General features: G+C 41.2%; 2 protein-coding genes across 5 annotated transcripts in view; one reads left to right on the top strand and one right to left on the bottom strand.

The window, feature by feature from the left end:
- LOC134654676 (uncharacterized) overlaps window positions 1-3,743 on the top strand; it is a 262,505-nt gene extending 258,762 nt beyond the window's left edge. The window contains exons 1-4 of one of the 2 annotated variants that reach the window (XM_063510154.1): window positions 1,253-1,471; window positions 1,870-1,991; window positions 2,435-2,558; window positions 3,537-3,743. In XM_063510154.1, coding sequence (XP_063366224.1) covers window positions 1,276-1,471; window positions 1,870-1,991; window positions 2,435-2,558; window positions 3,537-3,730 — 636 coding nt within the window. In that variant the 5' untranslated portion in view covers window positions 1,253-1,275 and the 3' untranslated portion in view covers window positions 3,731-3,743. Of the gene's footprint in view, window positions 1-1,252; window positions 1,472-1,869; window positions 1,992-2,434; window positions 2,559-3,536 lie in introns of those variants that run through there. The other variant, XM_063510155.1, reaches the window with a different exon arrangement.
- Window positions 3,744-9,251: 5,508 nt separating this feature from the next.
- LOC134654660 (myotubularin-related protein 6) overlaps window positions 9,252-21,120 on the bottom strand; it is a 76,669-nt gene continuing 64,800 nt past the window's right edge. Inside the window, exons 10-15 of one of the 3 annotated variants that reach the window (XM_063510132.1) lie at window positions 19,796-19,902; window positions 18,606-18,734; window positions 12,314-12,440; window positions 11,752-11,888; window positions 10,768-10,870; window positions 9,252-9,527 (exon numbers count right to left, since the gene is read on the bottom strand). In XM_063510132.1, coding sequence (XP_063366202.1) covers window positions 9,351-9,527; window positions 10,768-10,870; window positions 11,752-11,888; window positions 12,314-12,440; window positions 18,606-18,734; window positions 19,796-19,902 — 780 coding nt within the window. In that variant the 3' untranslated portion in view covers window positions 9,252-9,350. The remainder of the gene's footprint in view (window positions 9,528-10,767; window positions 10,871-11,751; window positions 11,889-12,313; window positions 12,441-18,605; window positions 18,735-19,795; window positions 19,903-21,120) is intronic. The other 2 variants (XM_063510131.1, XM_063510130.1) reach the window with 2 other exon arrangements.

The following is a 21,120-nucleotide window of genomic DNA, read 5'->3' as shown; positions in this document are numbered from 1 at the left end:
AACCAAAAGCTCTGGGGGAAATTTTACAAAGGCTATCTCCTGCTACACCCTTTGGGTTTAAATGGATTTGTTATAAAATTTCCATTCTGATATTTAACTCCCCTTTCCATAAATAACGGTCCGATACTTTTGCCTAAATTGTTAATTTAAAGTACCCTCAAGAAATACTATAAACATTTATACCTACTTTGTATTTTTTTTTAAACCCAAAAGTAAAGTACCTATTTAACTCGGGTGAAGGCGTCATTTGCCATGGTCTATGTTCTCTTTGCCACTCTTAAAACCCTGGTTTAATTTACCATGTATGCATGAGGTTGTTATAATGGGCCATCTAGTAAAGCATGTTATAGGTAAATAGTAGAATGTGATACTTAAGTGCCTAGATTTTTTTTTTAACAAACTTAAAAACTGCAATGTGTCGTCACTATTACCCGGTGAACGAAATTTTATACATTTGGTAGAGACCTATTTAAAATTTTGCTTGCTTTACAAATCTTTGAATGAAACCTCGAAATTTCAATACGAGATTTAAACCGTCACCAGGCTAGAAGCCAATTCGAACTTACATTTTGATATCTAAATGAGGTCAGTAAGCGCGTGCATTTCGGTCATACTTGTCCGTGCTAGTATTTGCGCGAGCGAGATACACTGTCGATTGATAACTAAATGTTACGATTTTGATGTCAAAAATGTACGTTCGAATTAGCCTCCTGCATGCAATCAATAAATCAGAGGTGCGTCGTGATGCGCCGGTCACAAATAAATTGCATCAGGGTAGAGGCATGAGAGGTAGGATGCAGGGAAGTTCCCCCTCCTCTCACCCACTCATATCCCAGCCTTCACCACCCTGCGCTTTAATATACCTATCTATACCTTATCAAAAACAGGAAAAATCAATACTTAGGTATTTATATACACCTACAGTGGGAATATTCCACGAATATTCAGGTCCCGGGCAAAATATATAGATTAATATGTACACTCAGTCTTTGACCTCCCCCCCCCCACTTGCATATAATCAGTCTATGCAGGGGGGGTCACCTCCCTCTGCAGCTGACTGTACCTATTTTGTTTCTCGGGCCTTATGACTTTTTTTCTAGCTAAGAACATAAGAGGTTATTTATAAGTAGCAATCTGCACTGTAGTAGGTTTTATGAAATTTGTTCGCAGGAATAGCCTTTCAAAATAATTGGTTAACTTTTCCACTTTATCGCCAACGCACCTAACACCCAATTAAAAATAATTGTTATACCTAAAACTAACTAAAAATCTCACATGCATACGATAACTCATACCACGATGATGAAACTGTTCCTTCTGACTCTATTGGTTCACATTGGTAGATGTGACGATGATACGGAGAATAATCGGATGCTAGGCGTGGACACAGTTCACAATGTGAAGATTGATAAGGATACTATTATATCTCGGAACTTGAAACTAGAGAGGCGTAGTAATAAAGGACGGGAGGGTAAGTAACATTATGTTTTATGGCGTGATTATAAAACTACCAAAAAACCATCCAACTGGCCCAAAATTTAACTATTTTAACTCAAACATCTTGGTTCAGGTGTAAATTATTTGAATGTCGTATTCTATTAAGTACTTATATTAAGTCCCTGGGAGTCGCCTATCAGCTACCGGAGACAATTAATATTCTTAATTTTATTTAAAACCATTGCAGATTATACTTAAAGATGACTCACGCTAGGGCTCGTGCTAGGGCCGGGTCGAGATACTTCAGTTTTCTGTAGAAAGCATAACGTGATCAGATCATCCATGGCTCGTTATAGAAAACGAAGTGTCATCAGCCTCGGCTCGGACCGTTCTAGCGTGAGTCATCCTTTATTTACCATGTTACAATTGTAGCCAATCACCACAAACAAGTTGAACCGGAACCGGACTGGTCATACAGCGCCATCCCGGGCGACGTGGCGCCCTACGTCCAACAGTTCAAGCAGAACATGACAGAGTGCCTCAAGGAAGTACAGGTGACCGCTTACCTACGTCCTACTAGGTACTAATCTATACTACGAGTACTATATGCGATAAGCTAAGCGAAGAAAGTGTCCTAAGGGGGTATTCGGGGTTTTTAAGTAGCATTTTTAGGGTTCTCAATTAACCTTTTGGACGCCAATGGCCGATATATCCGCATCGTAGGTTCAACGCCAAAGACCGATTAATCGGTCACAGACCACAGAGCAACGTAGACCTACGTGCATATGCATAAAGTTCAATTTCAGTTTTGACACTTCGGTGACGTGGCGTCAGCGTGACAGCTTTTGTGTTTGACACGGCGTCGAAAAGGTTAAAAGTCGGCAACGCACAAGAGGCTCCTCCGATGTTGTTTATGTCTATGGGCGACGGTGACCGCTTCCCACCACTCGGCTCGTCTGTTCGTTTGCTGATTATCACATAAAAATGCTTATTACAGGCTAACGACAAGCGAACGGTGAAGAGATTATCCCCGAAGAGCGAGTCGCCGGTGAACGGCGAGTGCCTCATCGCGTGCGTGCTGAAGCGGAACCAGGTCATTAGCAACGGGAAGATCGTTAAAGGTGAGAAGGATGTAGTGATGGGTAGGACATCTATTTAAAATGAGTTTGTATGAGTACCTCATTTTCTAAAATGAGGTGTTACAATGTCTTACTTCAAATGAGGTGAGGTTAGCATATTTTCAGCGTCGACTATTCCATTAATTCCAACAGCGACAATTTTTTTAATGTATATTCATTTTTATGTATTCATCACTTCCTTTATAAATAAATAAATCTATCTATCTATACAATACGCTACAATATTATAGGTAGTTGTTTGTGATGCGCGCGAGTAAATGAGTAAAATGAATAGAGGAGTGAAGTAAGACATTTTTGCGGTACGAAGTATTGCGACAAATTAACAAAATGAGTGGTACAAATGAGGTGCCTCACGAGTGAGCGACTCAACACTAGAAGGATGAGAAAGAGCCCCTTAAGCCCTTTTGATAGGCTACCGTTCTACTCCACCCGCGGGAATCAATCAAAATGGTTCTCTTCTCCGCTCTGCTGGATTACAATTATGGCCGCACGTCTTCTCATCTCCGCCTCGAGTGGAAAGGCAACCTGGACCAAAACGCCGCTCGCCTATGGGCTCTTTTATACTTTATCGTGGTCGTCCACGAATAGAAAGTGAATAAATACTACTAGATTTGGCCCGAAATGTAGCTTCCATTTTGCATTCGAGTTAAGTAGAAAGTAACTAAAGTTCGCTACTTATTTTGCCTACCTAAGTATCCATATTCAACTTGATTTTGATTAACTACTATATATATTGTAATCTTTTAGTTATGAATTTATGATGATACTTAGAGACATTTACATCTCTAAATAATTTTAGATTATAGTTTTTGTATCTTTGTTTTTTTTTCAATACTATTAATTGTTATAGCGTTTTTTGTGATTCGACATTTAGAGACTTTATACATCTCTATGTAATACTTTAGTTTGATTTGATATTTGATGTCAACCTTTCACACTTACCCAAATTTCTTATTCCAGCAAACCTAATATCCCTGGTCAGCAAGTTCTACGCCAAAGACACGAAGATGATGAAGAAGTTGGACAAGAACCTGGACCGCTGCGTGGAGACGAGCGCCCAGCTCCGGGACGAGTGCGCGCTGGCCGCCCACCTCAACCAGTGCACCAACGACCTCATGGCCACCAACAAACACAAGATATCTATCAATTATTAAACGTGTTTTAAACGTTTGGCGTTTTATTTTTACTTTAATAAAGTATGGTAGGTTGTTGCCGGTCCCATATTGGGATACCCTCCTCGAATTGAGGGGGGATTTAAACTTTTCGACGCCGTGTCAAACACAAAAGCTGTCACGCTGACGCCACGTCACCGAAGTGTCAAAACTGAAATTGAACTTTATGCATATGCACGTAGGTCTATGTTACTTTGTGGTCTGTGACCGATTAATCGGTCTTTGGCGTTGAACCTACGGTGCGGATATATCGGTCATTGGCGTCCAAAAGGTTAAATCTTCTCGAGGCAGAGGTGTAGGGTTGGAGCCGGTGTAGCTTTATTTGAAGTTCCTAAGCGCATTGCAATATGCCTACTTGAATAAACTATCTTTTATCTTTATCTTATCTACCTCAAAGGCAGACAGGATTTTAAATAAACCTAGACACATCTTGTAACTTACCTATGTTGAACAAATAAATCTTTGAATAAAACCTAATGTTGAAAAAATATATGCACAAGTGTTTAGCTACACTTAATGGGCGTCTATGGGTCATTTAGTTACATAGAAAGGAATACTAAGACGAGTCTAGTATTGCAAAAAGTAGTAGTTGAAATAGATGGCGGTGGTCTATGTCAAATTAAAAGTTATTTCGGGGTTTAATAAGATACTTCCACTATATCTCAGCATATTGTTTATTATAATATTAATTTTATAATTAAATAATAACATCACAGTTATATAACGATTGATCTCTAATATACATTACATTATTTCTTAAACATTAAATATTAACTATAAGAAATTAAAATACGACTTTACAAAATAAAAATACAAAACATATAACGCAACAATAATAGGAAAATTCATAAGTAAAAAATGCGGCACTGGGAAGCGTAGTGTTATTATGTTTCTTCACGTGGTTATTATTATGCTCAAATATTCGCGATTAATATTGCAAACCAAAATAACCCCATCATTTTGTCAGGCAACCAAAAGTCCGTGAACCGTACAGTTAATAAAACAAGGTTGATTTTTGTTTAATAATGAGATTTGGTTTTCAACCCATGATTTAGACCAGCGGTCGGCAACCCGCGGCCCGTATGTATGTATCTTTTGTATGTAATATTGACAAACGACAATGTCTGATAAAGTCATAAATATTAACAACGTGCGGCCCGCGTCTACTTCGTTAACTACTAAAAGCCCTTGGCTGCTAAAAGGTTGCCGACCGCTGATTTAGACAAATATTTTCAGTCTTAGGCATAATTGTTATAAAACAAAGGGATTTATGAAGATAATAACACTTGTAATACACTGAATATGAACTAATTTCCTTAAATATGAACACAAGTAATGATTGCACACTAGAGAGCTAGTCTCCGGTTAAAAACCATATAAAAAGATACTAAGATGCGTGAACTAGTGTAAAATATTGTAGCCGCCATTTTAACAGCTGACGTAGATGGCGTGGGCTTGTCTTTATTTTGTGGTAACTGGATTGTCAAATGTTAGCACTAGATTTCAGTTATTAATGTTATGTTTGCGGATGGCGTGGGCTTGTGTCTTTATTTTGTGGTAACTGGATTGTCAAATGTTAGCACTAGATTTCAGTTATTAATGTTATGTTTGCGGTTTGTTGTTATGGCGTGCGCTTGTGTCTTTATTTTGTGGTAACTGGATTGTCAAATGTTAGCACTAGATTTCAGTTATTAATGTTATGTTTGCGGCTAATAGAGTCTGTGCGGAAAGAGACTTGGAGAGAAAATTATTAGGTCCCACACATTTCACGACTCTTCTCTTTCCGCACAGACTACAATATTCTGGACTACTTTATGATTTTATTCAAATTTGATAGGCACTAAAAATGTTAATCGTTTTGTGTGTTACATATACGTCTATGAATAAGTTTTACTTTAAGAGTCATAAGAAGAACTCAGTCGTCGTTACACAATCGAAGTTATTTTATTTTAAAACGACATGCTGAAATAACATGAAGCTCGGCGGCATGAACGTTAAAGCAACATATTATATGTCTGCTATTAATTTTCGTAACTAGTAAACCGTTGTCACTCATAAAATAAAGTGTTTTAATCGTATTATTAAGTTGTTGTGACTTGAGGTTTGAACGATCGTGGCCTACTGATAGCAGGCACGGGAAAAACACTTTTTCACACCACCTATTCGGAAAAGAGCTTTTTCTTAGGAGGGATCAAAGTGGCACTTTTCCTCCCTGCTAGGAGGGATCAAAGTAACACTTTTCTGTTCTAGTACACTATTTTTAATTTTTTTTGCACATTATTTTTTTAGCTTAAATAGCATCAGATTGTGTCAACACTAAGATTTTTTTAATTTCCGCATAGTTGATGTGAAAAGCAGTATGAGTCATACGGTATCAAAATTATTTCGTCTTGGGAGTTTAACACTTGAATCCCTCATTACGCTCAGGATTCTACTGTAGAATCCCGAACGTAGTGAGGAACGTATTGTAGAATCCATCGCTTCATTCAGGATTCAATGTACGCCCTTGACGGAAATATATCATTTTGATCTCTCGTAACACAAACTACCATTGAAGACTTACAAAAACCCACAGACTTAGGTAAGAGGCAGGTTCTAACGAAAATTAAGCGTGGGTTCTGACGAAAATCAATGTGGCAAAGACGTTCAACTCATACACACATATTCCATTTACCGAAGGTCGGTAGAGCAGGAGGCTTTTCCTCTCCGACTGTCTGAGCCACGTACATATGCTAATAATACGATACTTCCTGTCCTAAAACGGTCTTCCCAGCAATAAAATCTACACGCCGCTTTTCCCCACATCGACTTAACATTTGATTGCACACTAGGAAGGGCTCCTGCACATATCACGCGAGGTGTTTTCGGCTACTTTTTATTTTGTACTGTAGAAAAATACACGTGAGGTCTCCTTTTCCCCCCCCCCCTTTCCCCAACGTGATCTGGCGTGATTTTTTCGTGACCCCCTGCCCTATCGAAGTTCGCGTGATTTGTGCACAAGCCCTAAGTATAAGCTGGTATAAGTATCTAGTAAAGCTTTGGATTCCTCCGAAAATGGTGCCGTCATATGACGGCCGTCTTTACGGTGGCGACATGTGGAAAGTACCACGGCGTCATAACACACCGTCATCCACCAAGGTCAAAGCGGCAAATTTGAAAAATGTAGGCGCGATGGGATAACGTCCCATAGAAAATTTGAATTTCGCGCCTTTTCCTACTGACAAGATTTGCTCGATCATCTATAATTTACTTGGAGGATGAAATATCATCAGAAGAGGATAATAATCGTAGTACGGAATCATTTATTCAAATCTCGTGTCATTTATTCAAAATGGCGTCACCGCTATCTAATAAAACGTTCACGAAACTATCGACACCGTCATGACGGCCGTCATCTTACGTCACGTTGACAATCAACGTAACGTAACGCCGTCTAGGAAACCGCGCCATCTTGTTTACATAGACAACGTTCTAGTGACGTCAGTCAACGCTATGTAGCGGCCGTAATATGACGGCACCGTTTTCGGAGGAATCCAAAGCTTAAGAGCCAACAGGAGCTGAGATTTAAATATTTTAGGTAAATATACCCGTCTCGCTAACGGAAGCGGCTCCTAAAACTAGTGCGATAAGGACAAGGCGAAAAATCCTGCGTAAAAATCTCAAAAATCGAGGTTTCGTACTCGACTGTTTCCTCCTCCAAAACTTAACCAATCGTAACCAAATTTGGAAATCTAAATGATTATGACATTATCTGTGTCGGACCGTTTTGCTCTTTTGGCTAATTGATATAAGTTTTGAATAGCACGCCTCTCATTGCGGCATAGTCAATTAGGCCATTTTGGCCATTTTTGAAGGGCTCTAGCGCCTTAAAAAACAAAAATATCAAAAAAAGCAAAACGGTCCGACACAGATATTGACAATATTAATCTGTGTTGAAAAAATCATTGCTCTAGCTTCAAAACCCACGGAGGAAACAGTCGAGTACGTTTGTATGGAGAAATGACCACTCCTGTTGGCTCTTAATGAGCGTGCTGTGTGTGTTGCGGTGCGCAGGAAGCGCACAGCGGCGCGGCGCGGGGGGAGGCGAGCGCGGGCAGAGGTGCGCGTGCGCACACGCAGCGCGTGCACAAGCAGCGGCCACACCCCCAACAGTGATGCTGAACAAAAACACAACATCCGCAGACTTAAACCTCTTATCGTTGAGTTAGGTATTATTAATATAGATAAGCCGTACCGAACAATGGAAATTGTCGCAATCGCAACTTGGCCCTCGCGACCGAAACGTCGTAAGCGCCGTGAAATACATAGCATAGGGAAACTGGTGACATACTGGTTCTCTGTGCCGGTACTATACGTGGTAATAATAGGTGAATAAAGGGCCACTGAGTTGATCTCACATACAAAGAGCCGGCTCTTGGTCAAGAGGGTGTATTACCTTTCTACTAAAGTGGTCGAGCGGCGTAGAGTAGCTGCACTCAGTGACGTGCTTCAGACTCCGCCAGTCGAGCGCCACTGAGCTGATCTCACATACAAAGAGCCGGCTCTCGGTCAAGAGGGTGTATTACCTTTCTACTAAAGTGGTCGAGCGGCGTAGAGCAGCTAGCTACACTCAGTGACGTGCTTCAGACTCCGCCAGTCGAGGGCCACTCAGCTGATCTCATATACAAAGAGCTGGCTCTCGATATTGTCAAGAGGGTGTATTACCTTTCTACTAATGTGGTCGAGCGGCGTAGAGCAGCTAGCTACACTCAGTGACATGCTTCAGACTCCGCCAGTCGAGCGCCACTGAGCTGATCTCACATACAAAGAGCCGGCTCTCGGTCAAGAGGGTGTATTACCTTTCTACTAAAGTGGTCGAGCGGCGTAGAGCAGCTAGCTACACTCAGTGACGTGCTTCAGACTCCGCCAGTCGAGGGCCACTCAGCTGATCTCATATACAAAGAGCTGGCTCTCGATATTGTCAAGAGGGTGTATTACCTTTCTACTAATGTGGTCGAGCGGCGTAGAGCAGCTAGCTACACTCAGTGACATGCTTCAGACTCCGCCAGTCGAGCGCCACTGAGCTGATCTCACATACAAAGAGCCGGCTCTCGGTCAAGAGGGTGAATTACCTTTCTACTAAAGTGGTCGAGCGGCGTAGAGCAGCTAGCTACACTCAGTGACGTGCTTCAGACTCCGCCAGTCGAGGGCCACTCAGCTGATCTCATATACAAAGAGCTGGCTCTCGATATTGTCAAGAGGGTGTATTACCTTTCTACTAATGTGGTCGAGCGGCGTAGAGCAGCTAGCTACACTCAGTGACATGCTTCAGACTCCGCCAGTCGAGCGCCACTGAGCTGATCTCACATACAAAGAGCCGGCTCTCGGTCAAGAGGGTGTATTACCTTTCTACTAAAGTGGTCGAGCGGCGTAGAGCAGCTACACTCAGTGACGTGCTTCAAACTCCGCCAGTCGAGGGCCACTGAGCTGATCTCACATACAAAGAGCCGGCTCTCGGTCAAGAGGGAGTATTACCTTTCTACTAAAGTGGTCGAGCGGCGTAGAGCAGCTACACTCAGTGACGTGCTTCAAACTCCGCCAGTCGAGCGCCACTGAGCTGATCTCACATACAAAGAGCCGGCTCTCGGTCAAGAGGATGTATTACCTTTCTACTAAAGTGGTCGAGCGGCGTAGAGCAGCTGCACTCAGTGACGTGTTTCAGACTCCGCCAGTCGAGCGCCACTGAGCTGATCTCACGTTCGAGGAGCGGCAGGCTCGCCGGGATCGAGTCGTGGCTCTTCTGAAACAGATTGCATAATCAACGTTTGGGCCGAATTAGCGTTAGGGCCGATTTACACATCGACACAGGGCGGACACGCCATACATCAAAAATGATTTTCGTTTATATGTGTGCGCGGCACGTCTGTACACGCGTCATTGAGTTTCTGACGGAATCCTGACATGCTTTCAGTAGAGCGACTTACGCACACATTCATGTCGCGGCCTGTCGCGGGCGAGGTAATCCGAGTCGGGGCGGGGCGGTGCGTGTCCGTTCTGTATGATAATACTATTACTTATTCTGTGACATTGATTAGTGTTAAGTGCGAGTTCATACATTTGCTACTAAACGCAAGTAGCAAATGTACTCGTACTTAACACTAATCAATGTGTACATCAGGCCTTAAATATCAGTCTAACCAATTTTTAAGTCCACGAAACTGCCGCCAAAAGACGCTCCCATACAATCGAAATTAGTAATTACCCTCTCATTTTAAAGATGGCGCTGTTCGGTTATCACAAAACGTAACACAATATTCTACGGAGACCAATGGAAGTTTTATCTTATTTTTTATTAGGTAGATGTGTTATGTGTTCTACCATTTTTGCATAACAACTAACATGCCCTTCAATAAAATATTTGTTTGCCCAAAATGTAAAAACATTTTAAACAGTCCTACTTATAGAAACTCACCCAACGGCGCCCCCTAGCGGCATGTAACGGTAAAATTATCTAAACACCTGCACTGTAGGTATCACCTACACAATTTTAAGCATTTTGAAAAGCGTTCCATCTTTTCCTTTATTTGAAACATTTACGTTCTGTCTGAAAATTATATACAGGGTGCTTCCTGTAACAGGAGCAATAAATTAAACTAAAGGCTGTACTCCTCAAACTGACCAACATTTGTTCGGCAACTTTTAAAAATTATGAATCCTTTAGACTTCCTCTTTTTCATACAAAATAAATATTGCCTTCAATGTACGCTGACACCAGTGTGTTTGACGTTGCTTGTCACGCGTTAAACATAACAAAATTTGCAATACATTGCGTCTTAGAATAAACTTTAAAGTGTAATAAAAATCAAAACATGAGTTATTTTCAAAAGTTGCTGAACAAATGTTAGTCAGTTTGAGGAGTACAGCCTAAAGTTTACTTTATTGCTCCTGTTACAGGAAACACCCTGTATGATATAACAACACTATTTTCGAGCTTAAGATTTTACTACCCGGTGCGGGTCGCTGGTGTAAGACGAGATTACCTCGGTGATGAGAGGGATGCTGGGCTTGGCGGCATCTTTGAGCGGGTGGTCGTGGTTGGCACACTCCAACTCGCCCACCGATGAACCTTCGTCGTAGATTAACCTGTGCAGTTCAAACATTATTATTTTATCTCATAATATTTACCCTGATGTTACTCACAGTAAACATTAGGATGAAGCAAATGAGTCACCTCGCCTCGAAATTCTATAAAATTGTATACAAGCGACCCGCCCCGGCTTTGCACGGGTTAACAAATTATACATAAACCTTCCTCTTGAATCACTCTATTAAAAAAAACCGGCCAAGTGCGAGTCGGACTCGCGTTCCAAGGGTTCCATACATTAAGTCCGACTCACCATTTCTAATAGGTTTTACTGTCATCTATAGGTAAGAACTATTTTGTGTATTTTTATTAAAATTTTAGACCCAGTGGTTTCGGAGAGAAGGGGGGGAATGGTCACATTTTGGCTATTTTCTTAAAAACTCCTAACCTATTTATTTAAAAATTATAATTATAAATAAAAAATATTTGATATTCTCAAAATCAGCTCTTTCATTTGATATATAACACGATATAGTTTAAAAAACGTTATTTTTAACTTTCTCATTTACCCCTCAAAAGTGGCCCCTATGTTTAAAATTAATTTGGTTACGTACATGTCCGTCTTTAGGTCACTAATTTACATGTGTGTACCAAATTTAAATTTAAAAAAAAAATTCAACTTTATTGGTCCAGTAGTTTCAGAGAAAATAGGCTGTGACAGACGGACGGACAGACAGACAGACGCACGAGTGATCCTATAAGGGTTCCGTTTTTTCCTTTTGAGGTACGGAACCCTAAAAAACGCATCAAAATCCGTTGCGTAGTTTTAAAGATCTTAGCATACCTACATACAGACAGACAGCGGGAAGCGACTTTGTTTTATACTATGAAGTGATGTATTATTGTAGGTACCATGTGTATATATTAGGATACGACATACTTGTTGTCTAAGGAAAGGCGGTCGGTTCTAGTCTCGATGTCGACGGTGTCACTGTTGCCGTTCTGGTAGTTCACCACGGTGGACTCCTGGCCTTTGTCCTTCTTGCCTGAGAGGAGGTTCTTGAATGTCGATATTCTCTGTAACAAACATATAACATGTAGATTATATCGCAGTGTATATTTATTATGTCGCAGTAAAATAATAGTCTTATTAATCTTTCTCTAGTTAGTTTATAAATCTCTAATTGTCAGTAGAAAAAGGTTTGAAAAATCGCGGGTTAGCAACACTACGTTTGAATTGTTCGAAAGTCGCGTATCATTTATATTTTATCTGTGGAACTGTTTTGTTTAAATTTCATCGTTGTTCGATGTACCTATGTACATTGCTGCTTTTTGTTCGTTTTTTTTATGATATAGGAGGCAAACGAGCAGACGAATCACCTGATGGTAAGCAGTTACCGCCGCCTTTAAGATGGGATTACGCGCTTTTCTTACTAGGGATACCGTACTTGAGTTTGCTTTACATCGCTACTGACATGTCCGGCTGGACAGACTGTACGCACCTTGGCGAGGTAGTTGATGTGGTGGTCGAGCGCGGAGCAGTGGTCGGCGGCGGCGGGCAGCAGGTCGCCGAGCGCCTCGCGCGGGTGCACGCCGCTCTCGTGCCGGCAGTACATGCCCACCCAGAACCTGCACCCAGCATCACCATTATTACCCCCATACACATGTATAAGCTTAATAATAGGGGGTATTACTGCAATGTTCTGCCGCCAGAGTGCAGCACTAGGGTCTGCTCATGGATAGCTCTCTGCACTTTGAAAACCAAATCTTAGAAACTGTCAGAATCTGCTTCTATAGACTAACAGTCCTTTACAGAGTTCGTAATAATTATCTCAGAAATTGTGCGACACAATCATCCTATCCAAACTTAATTACCCGGATACGGTATATGGTGATTGCCTACTCTCTCGTACCAAGAAAGTCGTACAACGGCTACAAAATGCCTGCACACGCTTCTGTTTTTTTTTTCAATACCCCCACGATCCCATATTACTCCGCATCTAAACATTAACAAACTTTTAAATATGAATAGTCGACGTACCCTACACTTTGCCATGCTTTTATTTGGTGTCTTCAATAGTAAAAAACCCACATATTTGCATGATAAGTTGGCCTTCTATCATTGTCGTATCAGGCGTAATCCCCGACTGATTAGCCCAGGGCACAATACCGCAGCATTTCGTGGCAGTTTTCGTTATGCTGCCACGAAGTGCTAGAATAACCTTCCGCCACCTATTTGGGAGATCATGACTGTTAGTGGGTTCAAGTCCAAACTGAAAAAACACCTATTGGCTCAACAAGGTATTGCTGCTCAAGGGCATCATTTTCTAAATTGTAATCGGTATTAGATAGAGTTCCTTAACCCCAAAGTCGATTTCTTCTTAATCGCTATATAATAACTTCTATATGTATAATATTTTTGTAATATATAAGTATTGGTATTTCCTATTTAAAACATATTACTTTATCTAATTATCTGACTCACAAAGTACTACTACTACTGACGTACAAGTCGCGCAGTATGCTATCCTGCACCGCACACCTCGCTGACTCCACAGAAAACCAGCGCCGTTGTCAACGCTAAGGGTAGGATGCACCAAACTGTTCGTATCGTTAAGAGCCAACAGGAGTGGTCATTTCTCCATACAAACGTACTCGACTGTTTCCTCCGTGGGTTTTGAAGCTAGAGCAATGATTTTTTCAACACAGATTAATATTGTCAATATCTGTGTCGGACCGTTTTGCTTTTTTTGATATTTTTACTTTTTAAGGCGCTAGAGCCCTTAAAAAATGGCCAACATGGCCTAATTGACTATGCCGCAATGAGAGGCGTGCTATTCAAAACTGACATCAATTAGTCAAAAAAGCAAAACGGTCCGACACAGATAATGTCATAATCATTTAGATTTCCAAATTTGGTTACGATTGGTTAAGTTTTGGAGGAGGAAACAGTCGAGTACGAAACCTCGATTTTTGATATTTTTACGCAGGATTTTTCGCCTTGTCCTTATCGCACTAGTTTTAGGAGCCGCTTCCGTTAGCGAGACGGGTATATTTACCTAAAATATTTTAATCTTAGCTCCTGTTGGCTCTTAAAGAGTTCGCTAAATTTCTATGTCTGGAAAGTTTCATAGTAAAGCGCCGGGGCGCGCCGGCTGACGAGTCTGTCAAATGTGGTTGGTGCAACTAGCCCTAAGTCGCGCCAACTGCATTGCTGAGTGGAGACCATTTCAGTCTCACATCTTTATCTGTGTTTTGTATACCTATCAATCTATCATAAAGTATCCACTATAGTTCGATCTAGAAAGTATTAATTTTAAAATGAAAGTAGACAAGTAGAAAAGCATATGTACCGTATACTCTGCGCACTGAGGTCCGGTTTGAGCACGTCGGGGTGCGCTTTAGGGTTGTACAGAGGGTTCTTATAGTCATTGCGAAAGTGCGCCATGTAGCCCCACAGCGAGAACGTATTTTTAACTAGCAAAAAGCAGAGCTTTGTAAGGGCTCGCGGAGTTTTTCTACCTAAACGTACCGGACCGCGACTTTGATCCAGTCCGAGGCTTGTTCCATGTTCAATCGAGTGGGTAAGTAATAAGTCCGTTAAGGACGCAGCTATAAGTGAAAGCAAGAAAGAAATATACCTACTAATTGGCCCTCGGTCGCTGTCCGGTACGCCTGTCTGATACAACTTTTACTTTGTCCATTAAAAACGTGTCCAGACGACAAAATCAAATTGCCAATATCATCCACACGTAATATACAATTTCATAAGCCCTTATTACATCCTACACGGTCGCCCAGTACTTCTTGTAAGGAAGCCAACTGGCTTTTCTTTTCTCGCAATGTTGGGTCAGCGAGCCAATGTCCTTGAATTTATTTATGCGTCCACACCACACAATTGAGCGTAAAACTATCCCGTCTGGACACCTACTGGTGGTTATCATGCTGCTCCGCACGTAAACTTATGTATAATTTGCTCTCTTAAGTGCTCATCAAGACGAGAGTGAGATGACCAAAACAGCGTGTGCCTATGTTGCAACAAACGTGAGTTCCATTAAATACTGCCAGGGTTCAGCTACAGCTATATCGTGAGTATCTCCTAAGTGCTCAAAAAGACGAGTCGGATGACCAAAACAGAGTGAGCCTATATTGTATAAAACCCGAGCTCTACTAGGTACCTACTGCCAGAGTTCAGCATCAGCTACCTTGGGTACTACTCTACCAAGTGATCATCATGACGAGTCGGATGTCCAAAACAGCGTGTGTCTATGTTGCACCAAACCCGAGTTCCACTAGGTACTGCCAGGGTTCAGCATCAGCTCTATCTTGGGTACTACTCTCCTAAGTGCTCATCAAGACGAGTCGGATGTCCTAAACATCGTGTGCCTATATTGCAAACCTGAGTTCCACTAAATACTGCCAGGGTTCAGCTACAGCTCTATTTTGGGTATGTCCCAAGTGCTAAAAAAAAACGAGTCGGATGACCAAAACAGCGTTTGCCTATGTTGCACCAAAGCTGACTTCCAATAGGTACTGCCAGGGTTCAGCATCAGCTCTATCTTGGGTATTGCTCTCCCAAGTGCTCATTCTGACGAGTCGGATGTCCAAAACAGCGTGTATCTATGTTGCACCAAACCTCAGTTCCAGTAGGTACAGCCAGGGTTTAACATCAGCTCATCAGCTCTATCTTGGGTACTGCTCTCCCAAATGCTCATCAAGACGTGTCGGATGTCTAAAACAGCGTTTGCCTGTGTTGCACCAAACCTGAGTTCCACTAGGTACAGCCAGGGTTCAGCATCAGCTCTATCTTGGGTACTACTCTCCTAAGTGCTCATCAAGACGAGTCCGATGACCAAAACAGCGTGTGCATATGTTGTATTAAACCCGAGCTCCACTAGGTACTGCCAGTGTTCAGCATCAGCTATCTTGGGTACTGCTCTACCAAATTATTATCATGACGAGTCGAATGTCCAACCCAGTGTGTGTCTATGTTGCACCAAACCTGAGTTCCGCTAGGTACAGCCATGGATCAGCATCAGCTCTATCGTACTGCTCTCCCAAGTGTTCATCAAGACGTGTCGAATTACAACATGACTGATCAGTTCATCGGCGGTACAGAACAGAACATACGAGTAAATTGACCTCCGCAGTGAATATGTCGTAGTCCGATCGTATAATCCGCCGTATTACATTACGGCTAGCCGTTTTCAAAAACAGGAGCGTTTTGAAATGCGGCGGTTCGACGATTAGCCGGATTGTCATTGCGATACGTTCTTCAATAAGGCGGCCTACGTGTAGCCGCATCGTATCTACTATTTAGATTATAAAAATGCGGGGCTCCTATTTCTGGGCGGTTTGCCCTTCGGGCATCTGAAGCTACCTAACGAACCTAACCTACTTACCTACCTACGCTTTTTTCCCTAAAGTGTAATGTTTTCACGGACGTCTCACTAAACCAATAGGTAGGTAGGTTAGGTTCGTTAGATAGCTTCAGATGCCCGAAGGGCAAACCGCTCAGAAATGGGAGCCCCGCGAGGCCGGGCTCCATCTAGTTAAGTTGCGAAGGAAATGTTTTTTGAAAAGAAACAGTTCGACGAACTCCAGATTTGATGGACACCCCAGCGTTTTTCATAGTTGTTGTTGTTATGTCAGGCAGCGCCACGAGTCTTAAAAATGGGAACTAAAAACTGTCAAAGCGGCGGCTAATGACTCGCTGACATTACGGCTAGCCGTGTTGAAGAACGTATGGCGCCGAATACATTCCGGCGGATTCTCATTCAGCCGCATTCAATCCGGCTAATAGTTAAACCGCCGCATTTCAAAACGCCCCTGTTTTTGAAAACGGCTAGCCGTAATGTAATACGGCGGATTATACGATCTGACTACGACATATACAGCAAGATTATTGTTCCAGTATTCAGAGAAACTTAATTGCTAAATTGGGAATCAAACCGAGCGAAGCGAAATGGGTCTGAATTCAAAATTTTAACCCTTTTTAGGGTTCCGTACTCAAAAGGTAAAAAACGGGACCCTATTACTAAGACTTCGCTGTCCGTCCGTCCATCCGTCCATCCGTCCATCCGTCCGTCCGTCCGTCCGTCTGTCACCAAACTGTATCTCATGAACCGCGATAGCTAGACTGTTGAAATTTTCACAAATGATGTATCTCTGTTGCCGCTATAACAACAAATACTAAAAATAAAATAAAATAAATATTTAAGGGGGGCTCCCATACTACAAACACGATTTTTTTGCTCTATTTTTTGTTGATGGTGCGGAACCCTCCGTGCGCGAGTCCGACTCGCACTTGGCCGGTTTTTTTGTATTCATCGTTGTTAACACATAGTACATTGACACGAATTTTAATTCATAATTTTTCTAACAGATGGCGCTAGTAGTCATACAAAGTGTTATTCCTTTATTTTATTTTATTAAGTTGATAAAATTATATTTTTATGTTTGATAACACATCTAGACATGAATTTAAATTACTATGTTAAATTTCAAACCTATAAGTGCCTTAGTTTTTCCGTAAAGTGTACCACAAGAATGCATAGTTTGTCGAATAGTGATAGGGCTCGCTTCGCTCGCCCTAATTATCTTATATCCTACCTATACCGTACATAGTTTCCTATCAATAAGTCATTGTATTTCACTTCTATGATATTGAAAATCTAAGCGCAAAAACAGGTGCACGAGGCGCGTTGATGTCGTTTGCGCCATTCAGTGAATAAGAGTTGTATAATAAACATTCTAGTTCTGTAGGGAGTTGTATAATGAATGACGTTCAGTATAAAGTGTTTTTTTTTTTTTTCGATGTGGCGCGCGCACAGCTCTTGTGAGCAAGGACCCCGCTAAGGATACGGGCGAGCCTTGCTCATATGCATATCTGACGCCAGTTTTCCCTCAGTCGCCTTATACGACACCCACGGGACGAGATGGGGTGGTGCTATTCTTTTCTGAGTATAAAGTGTTATAAAACTTATAAAGTATCCTCTTCCTAAATCAAGCTCTAATAAAAGCATATGTACCGTATACTCTGCGCACTGAGGTCCGGTTTGAGTACGTCGGGGTGCGCTTTAGGGTTGTACAGAGGATTCTTGTAGTCATTGCGAAAGTGCGCCATGTAGCCCCACAGCGAGAACGTATTTTTAATTATCTTATATCCTACCTATACCGTACATAGTTTCCTAACAATAAATGATTGTATTTCACTTCTATGATATTGAAAATCTAAGCGCAAAAACAGGTGCACGAGGCGCGTTGATGTCGTTTGCGCCATTCAGTGAATAAGAGTTGTATAATAAACATTCTAGTTCTGTAGGGAGTTGTATAATGAATGACGTTCAGTATAAAGTGTTATAAAACTTATAAAGTATCCTCTTCCTAAATCAAGCTCTAATAAAAGCATATGTACCGTATACTCTGCGCACTAAGGTCCGGTTTGAGCAAGTCGGGGTGCGCTTTAGGGTTGTACAGAGGATTCTTGTAGTCATTGCGAAAGTGCGCCATGTAGCCCCACAGCGAGAACGTATTTTTAATTATCTTATATCCTACCTATACCGTACATAGTTTCCTAACAATAAATGATTGTATTTCACTTCTATGATATTGAAAATCTAAGCGCAAAAACAGGTGCACGAGGCGCGTTGATGTCGTTTGCGCCATTCAGTGAATAAGAGTTGTTTAATAAACATTCTAGTTCTGTAGGGAGTTGTATAATGAATGACGTTCAGTATAAAGTGTTATAAAGTATCCTCTTCCTAAATCAAGCTCTAATAAAAGCATATGTACCGTATACTCTGCGCACTAAGGTCCGGTTTGAGTACGTCGGGGTGCGCTTTAGGGTTGTACAGCGGGTTCTTGTACTCGTTGAGATGGTTCGCCATGTAGCCCCACAGCGAGAACGTCCGCTCTGATAACCTGCCGACGCAAACATATGTTTCACACTTCCTTTACGAAGTTATTCAATTGTCATGTATGATAATGATGTTATTTATGCGACTATTTAAAATGCTACAACCAAAACCGATAAAAAATCAAATAAAGAAAACCAAATCTTAAAAATAAAATCTTTTCATTATTGTGCTGTATAGTGAGCTAAATTGAAATTAATTTTGGTAAATATGTAAGAGGAGAGAAATTAGATTTTTCTCCCATTTTTTCCAAGAAAATCGCAAAATATAGTGTAAACCGGAAGAATAAATCTTTCGCTAGAGGCCCGTCTATAAATCTTAGTTAATATGTGTTCAAACCGCGAAAGTTTTTATATTATAAATCTTACGTCGTTATAGTGGTTAAAAAGGTGATTTCATTTTACTACCATCCTTCAAATTTTAAGCTTATTTTGACCACATCCTCTTTGTCAATGTCCATGTAAAGAGGCTGTTTATTGTTAATGCATTACGTAAGACGACTTACTTCACGCACAGTCGCCATCAGATATATCGGAGCGGCCAAGGCGCTCACAAATATCTCAACACGCCTCTATTGTCAGGGCGTTAGGGTGAAAGAAAGAAAGAAAATACATTTATTTACGTCAAACCAAACCAGTGCGTGTTCAGATATTGTGAGCACCTTGGCCGCTCCGATATATCTGATGGTGACTAAATTAATTTTGTATTAAGCAGAAACGTCTGCGAACGATGCTATTAAATTAAGCTTCGAAATAAATTAAAAGTGAAAAGTGAAGCGAGCCTCCCTAGGGCTCATATATGGTGGAAATATTCACTGAATTGCGTACGGTCTTGGTAGCTCAGATGGAAGAGCACTGTACTAGTGATCCAGTGGTCGTGGGTTCAAGTCACACCCAAGACAGTGAATTTTTCCACTTTTAATTTATTCTGCGGGCTCAGCACGGTTCCATTTTTATCCACTATCACTAAGCCCGTCACTTTCGCACTTACATACTTGTTAGAACGTGACAGGTATGGTGATAAATGATAAAAATGCGACCGTGCTACTAGGGCTGATGGTGACTGTACCTAAGATCCCGGCGGTCCTTCTGGCAGTTGCCGACGAATGTGCCGTACTGGCAGGCGTGCGCGTGGTCGTGCAGCGTCAGCAGAAACCGCTCGTTGAACTGAAACGCCTACACACAAACTTCATCGTTACACTAATTCAGACCAGATATCGTAGTCGCATTTTTATCACCTGTCATGCTATGCGTCACTTTCGCACTTACATATTTAGAACGTGACAGCCATGGTGACAAATAAGATAAGATAAGATAATATTTATTCATTTAAAACTTATGCTAATTTGATTGATACAATGGTAATTATCCAATTTATGCTTAAATACTAGTACATTCATAGATTCAACTTAAAATAAGTAAAGGTCATGTTAAGAACTATAAATACCGGACAAATGTGTATTTTCTGTCGCTAATGGAAATTTGATAACAATACCTAAACTAAGTAAACATTTACTTGTGTCTTAGGTATGCACTTTTTGTAGGTCAATGTGTAAGTGGGGAAGTGCTTACCAACAAAAAGATTATTTACATAATAATAACAATAACTAATATACTATGACTATCTTCTACTCTTTAGAACACTAAGTGGTGGCAAGCGATTAAGAGCAAATGATTAAGAGCCAGCCATTTTAGCCCTACAGGTGTCACTATAGAGTTGATAGAGGGTGAAATGATAACCACCAGCCATACTCTGCGTAGTGACTTTATAAGTAGGTCATACGTAACTCCGTACGAGTATAAGATGAATAAAGTCTAAGGAAAAAACGTGCCTCGGAAATTAAAAAAAAATGAAGAAAAAGTCATTCTCGGATAGATGGCGCACACACCTTTAACCTATGCTCGGCTAGACACCGTTTGGTATTTAACAATTTTAACACATAGGTATCAGTGAAAGAACCTGGGTCAAAATGATATAAAAATAATAATATCATTTATTCATATTTAATTTTTTTGTCACTTTTATACGTTTTTATTTTGAGTTTTAGTCGTGTGTCGATAGATGGCAGTAAATTTACTGTGACTACTATTTACAATTTACAGGACCCCTCTATACTATCCATTCTCTTTGGTCATACTGAACAACTTTTTTTACGGGACCAATGCCAAATCGCGCGTCAAGCAGTTGTGAGCCGACGCGCATTTTAAAATGAATCTTCATACGTTCTAATAAGGTATCCAATATCATGTCGTGTCCAAAAGGTAAATGTGCCGATTGAAATACCTCAGGACACTGTTGCAGCAGCTGCCACGTGGCGTCGAGCAGTTGTGAGCCGACGCGTATTTTAAAACGAACCTTCATTACGTTCTAATAAGGTGCACAATGGCATGTTG

The sequence above is a fragment of the Cydia amplana genome, chromosome 15 (assembly GCF_948474715.1).
Source record: "Cydia amplana chromosome 15, ilCydAmpl1.1, whole genome shotgun sequence".
Taxonomy (NCBI): domain Eukaryota; kingdom Metazoa; phylum Arthropoda; class Insecta; order Lepidoptera; family Tortricidae; genus Cydia; species Cydia amplana.
Note: the sequence above shows the minus strand (reverse complement) of the source record. Positions and strands in the feature narration are given on the sequence as shown.